The 10057-nt window shown below is 39.1% G+C and overlaps 1 protein-coding gene across 1 annotated transcript; it reads left to right on the top strand.

Annotated features, from left to right (window-relative positions):
• Nucleotides 1-1685: 1685 nt before the first annotated feature.
• tbc1d20 (TBC1 domain family, member 20) lies at nucleotides 1686-10051 on the top strand. The gene is made up of 8 exons (XM_034695215.1): nucleotides 1686-2246; nucleotides 2482-2667; nucleotides 3077-3157; nucleotides 4800-4986; nucleotides 5088-5189; nucleotides 6494-6635; nucleotides 6730-6908; nucleotides 7910-10051. The coding sequence occupies exons 1-8, from the start codon at nucleotides 2195-2197 to the stop codon at nucleotides 8175-8177; spliced, it is 1197 nt and encodes a 398-aa protein (XP_034551106.1). The 5' UTR covers nucleotides 1686-2194; the 3' UTR covers nucleotides 8178-10051.
• The last annotated feature ends 6 nt before the right edge of the window (nucleotides 10052-10057 follow it).

The raw sequence follows: 10057 nt of genomic DNA, 5'->3' as shown, positions 1-10057 counted from the left end.
GACCCCCTGGTGGGTGGTGAGACACAAATGGGGGGTCGTGAGATGTCTTCCAGAATGATTTTTTTTTTAAGTTATCTTTAAAAAAAAAAAAGGGAACAAACTCCCTGAAAGCTGTAGGGCTGCTTCAACTCTCACCTCTTTTAACCCTTATATTAGGTTAAGGATCAATTTGACCCTTTTCAGTTTTTGTGTTAACCAAAGTACTGGTTATCCTTTCTTTTTCTTCATGAAATTTTGTGACTTTTCCTCATCTAGGGTCATGAACTGGTGTGTAAAATCTTTGATGTGTAGTGGAATGTCTGTGCAGAGTTTGTATACAAAGATGATGTTAAGGGTCATTTTGACCCAGGCGCTTTAATGTGGATAATTAGCTGTTCAGATAAAATAAATATGTCTCTTTGATGTACTTTTTTTTGAGTGCCTTTGAATAGCCATTCAGACCCAGAGACCCAGGTGTGTGTAGGGGAGGAACTTTCTCTCTCTTGTCCTTTTCACTGTTCTCATGTCATCTCTTTGACAAACACACCAAAAATGAGCTCCAGGAGGATTACAGCTGAAGAAGCTTTATCACAGATTTTGAACTGGGATAGTGATACAGAGGAAGAGATTTCAGAGACAGAGGATCTTTCAGAGACTAAGGACAATGTTATTGATGATCCAGATTGTCAATTTTCCTACGATGAGGAGGATTCAGAGGATGAGTCTGCCGTTGTCTCTCCATCAGATGAAAACCAAGGAATGCAGCAATCATCATCATCAAAATTTGTTTTCACTGAGAAAGCAACAGTTGTTTCATACTGCCCAAAGAGAAACAAGAATGTTCTTGTAATGAGCACAATGCACAAAGATGCATCTCTGAGCACAAGAGAAGACATGAAGCCACTACAAAAACATTAACTAAATAGTTCTTTAGTATAGTGTTGGAATTAAAAATGTATTGCATGTCTCTTTTCTAAATGTTTATATAATATAAATTAGAGTTGTCATTGGTTTAACCTGTTTTTTTTTACTTTTTTGAGTGGATTTTCACAGTACGGGTCAAAATGACCTGCAACATAATGAATGTAATTTTTTTTCAACATAATACAAGGGTTAAATCAAAGACTAAGACCTTTTTATTTGCCACTGCCTTCGTATCTTAGCTTATTTTAATTCGCTTTAAATGCAAACTTTAATTTTATTCTTAATATCTTTCTAATTTTCCTTTTCTTTTCTAGGTTTTACTATATTTGTCATTTTAATTGTGCTGTTTTATGCTTTTATGTTTTCATGTAAAGCACATTAAGTTGTCCTTTGTATGAAATACGCTATACAAATAAAGTTGCCTTGCCTTATCTAAAATTAGTACATTTTACTCATTATAGTAAAAAAATATAGACAAAAATAGAAGTTAATTTGAAATTAAACCGTGAAAATAGAAAATAGAATGAGTTTTCGGCCTTTATTTGTTGCCAGATGACTCCTAAGTTTAGGGTTAGTGAACAGTTAATTTATCAAAAGCATCAGAAGCAGTAGGTTAATTCATAACAGCACATGAAACACAGCCACATTCTCATATAGGTAGGGTAATTTTCTGTAGACCAGCTAAATAAAGCCACATTAAATCTCTTCAAGGGGCAGGGGGGTCGCGAGTCTTTGGCACCTATATTTTGGGGGTCACGGGCCAAAAAGTTTGGGAACCCCTGATATAGGGAATGTAAGATGCACACACATCGTTCTTAATTTTTCACAAAAATCTTCGAACAAAGACATCCCTTCCTTTCTTCCTTCTTTCCTTCCTTGTCACTGTACGTCATCTTGGTGCTACGTCATCACTCAAGCTGAGCAGGGAGGCTAGCTAAAGCTGCTCTCTCCTATTGGTCGCTTCCTTGTCATTGTAAACATGTAGCCGCTTCCTCGGTGTTACCGTTTTGGCATGAAGCGGTATATCCTCATTGTTAACCAGTTTTTTTCAGAAGTCAGAATAACGATGGCTGTGTTGTTAATAATAGCTGTTTCGGAATCAGGACAGAGCGGTGTTAGCTTGATAGCTAGCTAATATCGGGCCGTGTTTGTATGAAGCTGGCCTTGCTAATTAGACAGCTAGCTTCCAGTTGGCAGCAGGCACTGAAAGCGGGCTAAACCGAGGTTAGCCAAACAAAGGAGGATGGCAAGTTATGTTATCTAACTCGGATCTATAAAGAAGAGGACAAATATGAGGAACTCTCGAAGTGCTGGTGCCTCGTCACCTGTGAATGGGAAAAAAGGTAACAGAATTATGTAGCTTGTCACAAAGTTAGAGGCTCTCGTGATTTTGGCATTTCAGCGACCAAATCTATTCAAACCATGTTAATGCTGAACATATGATCGCTGCTGCTGCTAACTTGCACCCCATGCCTCAATTATTGTGTTAGCTGCTTAAAGTAACGCTACCGATGACATTTGACAAACAATATAAAAGTAAACACTAGCTACTTACACATTGTGTTTCCTGTGCTTCAGACTGGGACACCAGACGAAAGAGGAAGATTGCGGACATCACACAGGCCCTCAGTGTGAGTCCTGTGGATGTGGCAGCTTTGAGGAGGATGGCTATCAGCGAAGGAGGTTTGCTGACTGATGAGATACGATGTCAAGTCTGGCCTCGGCTCCTCAACGTCCCCTCTAGCATCCTGGATCAAGAGCCAGGTATCATAAATGTGCATGCGCATAAACGGAGCACTCACATCTACACACGATGTCTGTGAAGGTTCTCAGTCATACAGGTCATGGCAATCCAAAGCTTGATCCTTAAGGCAACTGGACTGGTAGAAATTCTTGACTCACCTCTCCCCCAAAGGCTTCAGTTCTGACCAGACTGGGGTTAGAGGCTTATTTTTTCTAGCTCTTCCCCAGTCTGGTCAGAACTGAAGAAGCCTTTCAGAGGAGAGGTAAAATGTCTTCAAGAATTTCTACCAGTCCAGTTGCCTTAAGGATCAAGCTTTGGATAAATACACTATGCATGTCAGCTGTTATCACACAGAGTCTTAGCAGGTGCATGCTCTCCCACACATTGGAGTCTAGTATGATAATGCTGATGCTGACATGTCTTGTCCAGAAAAGGTAGAGCGGGAGAACAACAAGGACTACAACCAGGTGTTGCTTGATGTCCAGCGCTCCTTACGGAGGTTTCCACCTGGTAAGTAAAACCTCTACCTGAGGAACTCTTTCTTAAAGCTGTGTTATGGGAGTATTTGTACAGAATACACATCTAGAAATTTGAAAGGCCCAGTGATGAGTTTTAGCTGCTTATGAAACAGACAGGAATGAGTGTTGATGACTTTTTATGAGCTGCAAAAGCGAACAAGACGATCAGTGAGAAGCTTGATAATGTCTGTATTGTCATATTTAATGCCTGAAAATGCTGATGGGACATGTGTACACTACCGGTCAAAAGTTTGGACACACCTTCTCATTCAATGGGTTTCATTTATTTTAATTATTTTCGACATTGTAGTTTAATGCTGAAGACATCAAAACTATGAAATAATCTGGTTTTGCCATAATATGGATTACAACAGTAGTCAAATAGGGCTATCCATTGTGTACTAACCCTACTCTGAACAACACAACTGATGGTCTCAAACACATTAAGAAGGCAAGTCATTCTACAAATTAACTCTTGACAAGGCTCAAGTTAATTTGAAACCATTCCAGGAGACCACTTCATGAAGCAGACTGAGAGAATACCAAGAGTGTGCAAAGGTGTCATCCAGGAAAAAGGGGGCTACTTTACAGAATCTAAAATATAAAACATATTTTGGTTTGTTTAACACTTTTTTGTTAATTAAATAATTCCATATATGTTCTTTCATAGTTTTGATATATTTGGTATTAATCTACAGTGTTTTAAATAATTAAAATAAATACAAACCCTTGAATGAGAAGGTGTTTCCAAACTTCTGACTGGTAGTGTTGGTGTCTGATGAAGTACTGGTAATTGTCAGCATGCTACAAAAACAGCCATTTTAACATTCTGCAATGCAAAGGTTCTTAATGATGCATATGACTGTTCATAGACAGCGAGATAAGGAACATGACTTACACGTGTACAGGGCGAATCAGCAAAGAGATAAGAGAGGGGACAAACTCCACAAAAAATCTTCTCACAGGAGCTTTAAGTGAGGTGTGTGTGCGTAATTTACTGAGTTGGCACTTTTCATTAATAAATCAATGAGTACAACACGCTATATTTGGACTAGATAGGTAGCCATATAATTTGTTGATAGTTATTGCTGCAACATAGGTAAACAGCTATGACAAATACACCATTGTTTGTACAACCATTCATTGTTTGCTCTCTGCATGTTCATTTTTTTTCAGTTTGGATTATCTACATGTATAATCTCACAATGCAGCACAAAGTTAAGGCTGTGCTATGTCTGCAGAGCATACTCTCACCTCATACTGAACACTCGGCCCTCTCTGCTGCACACACTGTATATCAGAGAATCACAAGAATTTGTTGAAACCAGTGCACAACCACATTAAAAGGATCAATATTGTAATCTGACCCAAATCCCATCTCCACTGCGCCTCTCTCTGCTCTACCAGTATCCGTCTCATTGCACTAATACTCACTTTGTCACAATATTTATCCTCCATGTGCTTGATGAGTGTGTATTACAGAGAGCAGTGTTTTTTAAATTTGGTTTATCCTTTCCCCAATACAAGTCAGCACAAACAAAGCATGACTGAATTGGTTATGAAAGTCTCATTGATAGTGTCATAGCGTTTTGAACAGAAAATAACTGTGTTTCAATTTGTGCGTTCTTGTACAGGTATGCCGGATGAGCAGAGAGAGGGTCTCCAGGAGGAGCTCATCGACATCATCCTCCTCGTCCTCAAACGTAATCCCCAGCTGCACTACTACCAAGGATACCATGACATTGTCGTCACCTTCCTTCTGGTCCTGGGAGAGCGTCTTGCAACTGCTCTTGTGGAAAAGCTCTCCACCCATCATCTCAGGTGCTCCATAATATATTTTCATCTCCCCTCCCCTTACTGGCGTGACCTCCTTCCACAGCAGCTTATTGATCACCATCTGTTTGGTCCTCTTCTTCTTACAGGGACTTCATGGATCCTACCATGGACAACACAAAACACATTCTCAACTATTTGATGCCAATCATTGAGCGGGTTAATCCTGAGGTGCATGACTTCATGCAACAGTAAGACGCTATTTTGTTTCATTTATAATGTGCAGAGTCATTCCCTTGAATTGCAAGTTAAGGCATCTTTACTTTAGACAGCAATTAGTAAATAATCATGGACCCTGTATCCTGCACAGCTTTCCTTATGGGTGTAAAATATGATACCACTTTTACCTTCTTTAAGCATTGTTTCCATTAGTGCCTGCTTTAAAAAAAGAAGACATCTGGTTATGAGTTATTCCTTTTTTCAGTATTTATTTTTATTTTTTTATTTATATAGTTTATTTGATAGGGACAATGCAAATAACATTGTACAACTTCTGCCTGTTGTGACTTATTCTTCACAGAGATTATAGCTGTTGCTAGTTTCCAACTTTTGTCGCTAGTTTGGCTTTTAGTAAGATTAAAGAAGATAGAAAGATATCAAGATTACATAGAACAACATGCATACAATAACAACTGTGGAAAAAAATCAAAGAAGACCAGAGGGGGAATCTTTACCTTAAGGCTACATGAAATTACAACAAACTGTTATAGATCATTATAGAAGAGTTAACATCTCTGATGTTGCTTTAACCACCCTTTTGTTAAAAGTCTTTATATCTTGTGTTAATATATTTCTGTTGGTAGTGTGTTACACATTTGAGAGCCTTTTATGGAAAAAGCCAACTGCCCAAGGGAGGTCTTACGATGTCTGAATCTCTGTCATGAGAGCAGCAGGAGAATTTTAGTATTTATTGTGCAGCGTTGTGTAAGCACTGGTAGTTTAATGAAATTTGAGACATCTAGTATCTGCTCCTGACTTTTTCAGGAGATAAATAAGTCAAAAGGTTCCTTGACGGACTGAAACAACCAAATGATTCCCACATCACAGCATTATTATTTAATGAAGTATACTATAATGGACAATATGTCATTCAGATTTTTAGCTTCATTCTCTGTCTGTATCCCTCATCTATAACAATATTGATCTTAATACTTTTATAAACAACTAAGATTAATGATATACCTCGGTATGCCCACTTCAAAAGACCAATGGTTTAAGTCAAGGAGAAGGATTACCAGTCTTACAGTGAACTGATCCTATTATGAGTTCCCTCTGGAAGGACTTTACAACACAGGTCAGAGAGATAGCTGCTTGGAGGGCTGTGTCAACTGTTGGTCCACATCTGTCACAAATCAATGTTACCGGAGGAGGAAACAAGAGTGGGATGGGGCAAATATATAGATTTAACTGCTGAGTGAGCACCTTGCTGAGGCTCAATATAAAGTTGTGTGAACTAAAGGAAGTTGATCTTTGTTGTGTATTGATTGGTTCTCAGGGCTGAGGTGGGTACAGTCTTCGCTCTCAGTTGGCTGATTACCTGGTTTGGCCACGTCCTGTCAGACTTCCGCCATGTTGTCCGGTTGTATGACTTCTTCCTGGCATGCCATCCGTTGATGCCCATCTACTTTGCTGCTGTGGTAAGTCATATACAAACAGCTCCGGGGAATTATTTTGTCATTTAAAGTCTTTGTATCCCTGATATTTAATAAACAGCTTTCTGTTGTGCTGCAGATTGTACTGTACAGAGAAGAGGAGGTGTTGGATTGTGAATGCGACATGGCCATGGTCCATCACCTGCTGTCTCAGATTCCTCAGGATCTGCCCTATGAGACCCTCATCAGCAGAGCAGGAGATCTCTTTGTCCAGTTCCCTCCTTCTGAACTGGCTAAAGAGGCCGCCTCACATGAAAGGTACTTCACTCCCTTTTGTTACAGTTAAAACAACTTTAGTTTTCCTGGATGCATTTCCAATTTGTAGTTGCCAATATCACACTGATGGAGGTGATGGTATTATTTCACTCAGACTCCATCAGTTTTTAAAAAATTCAACTTCAGTTTAGTCTGTCACTTTTTGCTAAGACATGAACATAACAGGGTTTTCCAACAGTGTGATGTAGCTGAAAACTCCTGTTTCTCATCCACATACATCCATATACATCCCACATACTTAACCTTGTGCTTATGGTAACTGCTGCCAAATGATATAGCATGGCAAGGATACGTATAAGAGGCTCCTGCTGTTACCAGCTTTACAGAAAATACAAATCTTAGTGGTAGAAATCTTTTGATTTCTCAGGTGATAAAACTGCACTGACAATATTGTTAGTCTTCCTCATGATTCTCTCTTCTTCATTTGATGTAAGTAGTTTTTATAAAGTTATAATTCTTTCTTCTTTTTTTTCTTTCACAGATATGTTTATTGACATTTTGTTAAATGCAAACAACACAAAACCAAGACAGCACACAGACAGTGACACACAACAACAGTAATAGTACAGATTGTATTGAAATTTAAATCATATAAAGACGTATATACAAATTAATTTATGTATAAATAAATAGCAAAATAAAGAAGTAAATAATAAATAAATAAATACAAAAATGTAATTAAACAAATACATAAAATAAAAAGATGAATACAAATAAATTAATAAATTGTTATTGGTCAGTCTGCCGCCCTAAACAACACTTTAAAAAAATTGCCTAAATAGGTAATCACCTAATCAGGGATCTCAGAGAGGTCCAGCTCCTGCAGATACTTAAAGAATGAGTCCCACATCCTGTGAAATTCCCTTAGGGAGCCTCTCACTAAGTGTCTGATTCTTTCCAGAATGTCCTTTATCCACAATATATGGGAAGGAGGTGTGGGTGGTTTTTAATTCTTTCTTCTTCTCATTAATTCTCCTCCTCAGCATGGCATCCTCTACCTTTAAGGACTTTGACCTCGCCTCCACCCAGCAGAGACCCGACTCTGTCCTACGTCGACGCCGCCGACAGAAACAGGCTGCACTGGAGAGCGCCGCTGCAGCGAGCGCATCGGTGGCCGTAGCCCAACCTTCAGCAGCGCGGCGCTTCGTTCGACTGGCTATGATGGGGCTGACAGTGGCTTTGGGTGCAGCCGCTCTGGCTGTGGTCAACACCGCCCTGGAGTGGGCCCCCAAGCTGGACTTGTTCCCGTGAACTTCTAATCCATGACTGAATCTACATGATGGGTCTGTTTCCAGGAACCCTTTAATGAATTAAACCACAAACCATGCAGTCGATTACACTGTATGGAGGGTCGGCTCTGAACTGAACCAGTTAACGATCCACTTCCCTCTTGCAGGATGTACCCAAACCTCCTGCAGGGGCTCCTTTTTATGACTCCTGAAGAGCGTGCACTGATGTAAAAGTTACAACTGCTCGTGTCCTGAAATGAAGAATCCATCCTGTTAGAATAAGGAATCTGTATTTCTAAGAACTATAACTGATGGTGTTGTTATTAAACTTTATTTATATTTGGTTTTAGGATAATCGGATATCGAGTTTTGCTCACAGAGATTTATGCTGAAAGCTTGTTGGTATCATTACACTTGAAACTGCTGCCAATTAGAAGCGCTAGAATGAATGCATGAGTGTGCGCGCGTGTGTGTGTGCTTGGTTATCTATTTGTTACCTGGACTGAGACCAAATAGGGGAAGAGCAACAGTCCTCTCTTTGTATTTCTTGATCATAGTCAGTAAGCAGCCGTAGAGCGATATGGCCATGAAACAAAGACACTTTAAAAAGAAAAAAAAAAGAGATGACCTTTTAGAATTTTTCCATTGGAGTCATTTAAAAAAAAAAGAAAAGAAAAATCCTCTTCCAGTTAAGAAAACAGAATCTTTCTTTGTGGGGCCAAGTTTGTTTAAAACTGTAGTCGCCTATGACTACATATTTATTCTGAATCATTATTCGAGTCAGTGAAAGTTGACTGTAAGAAGTTTTTAACCAAATGTTAGTGGTGTTAATGAAGTGAACGCAAAAAAATCTAGCCTCCTTAAGACTAGTTTTGTATCTTGTACTCTTAATTTGGAGATAAGACCCCAGACTAAAGTACACCTTCTTCCACAAAGCTTGAAGTAAAAACAATCCACCTGATTGAAATATTCATCCACCATGTAACATCACTAACTTCCTTAACCGTCGGGTTGCATCGTGTCTGTGTTCCATGTCCCCAAATTTTTTCGTCACTTATTTGAGCATCTCTCCATAATTCAGCAACACTAACTTGATCAATGCTGACAGAAAATATCAAAGCTGGGGTGGAGTATAGACCCAGTTTGCACTGACTGCATCTACTTTTGCTATATCACTCTAAATCCAGCAGAGTGGGGGCTTCCTAGTATTGGAAAAAAAACACTCAAGCATCCACACCTCTATTTTCTAACACTTTTGTTTTCAACCGGAATGAAGCTTTATTTGTACACGTGTCACATGGTTAACTCGACTGAATTGAGAGTAGCATTTCAATTTCAGCTGCGGTTCAGCTCATTCCAATGTTCCAGTCATTTCAATCACGTGAATATAGGCGGTATCGTGCCCACCTGCACAGCCGAGGATTATGGGAGAAGTAGTTTTTCAAAGCACTTCATTCATAGATTTTTAATTTTGGTTGCCTGTTGTCTTTTTTGGTGTAATAGCTTAACATAAAACTTCAAACTATTCGAGGTTTGGGGCACTTGCATTGTGCGGCACAATTTAATAACGTATCATTTCAAATAAAAAACCCAAGACATGGTCGTCCCAGTCCTTTATCACAATGAACTGGTCTATTGCCTTCTTCGGTGAGTCGCTGGTGTACCTGAGAACTATCAAATGAAGGTGTTTTATAACATGTCCACACTCTGAGGTGCCTGAGAGCCCAGTTGTTGAGCAGTATTGTCACGCACCATGTATCTGCACTCGGTGGTTTTCATTTCTTTTCATTGCACTAAAAGATTTATCTGCCTTTTATGTTTATTTTGTTATAACAAATCTGTCTTACTAATGTAAAGTTGTACAAGAAAATGTTAATAAACTAGAGTCAAAATGTCTCTGTG

The sequence above is a fragment of the Notolabrus celidotus genome, chromosome 1 (assembly GCF_009762535.1).
Source record: "Notolabrus celidotus isolate fNotCel1 chromosome 1, fNotCel1.pri, whole genome shotgun sequence".
Taxonomy (NCBI): Eukaryota; Metazoa; Chordata; class Actinopteri; order Labriformes; family Labridae; genus Notolabrus; species Notolabrus celidotus.
This window is presented reverse-complemented; position numbering and strand designations above follow the sequence as displayed.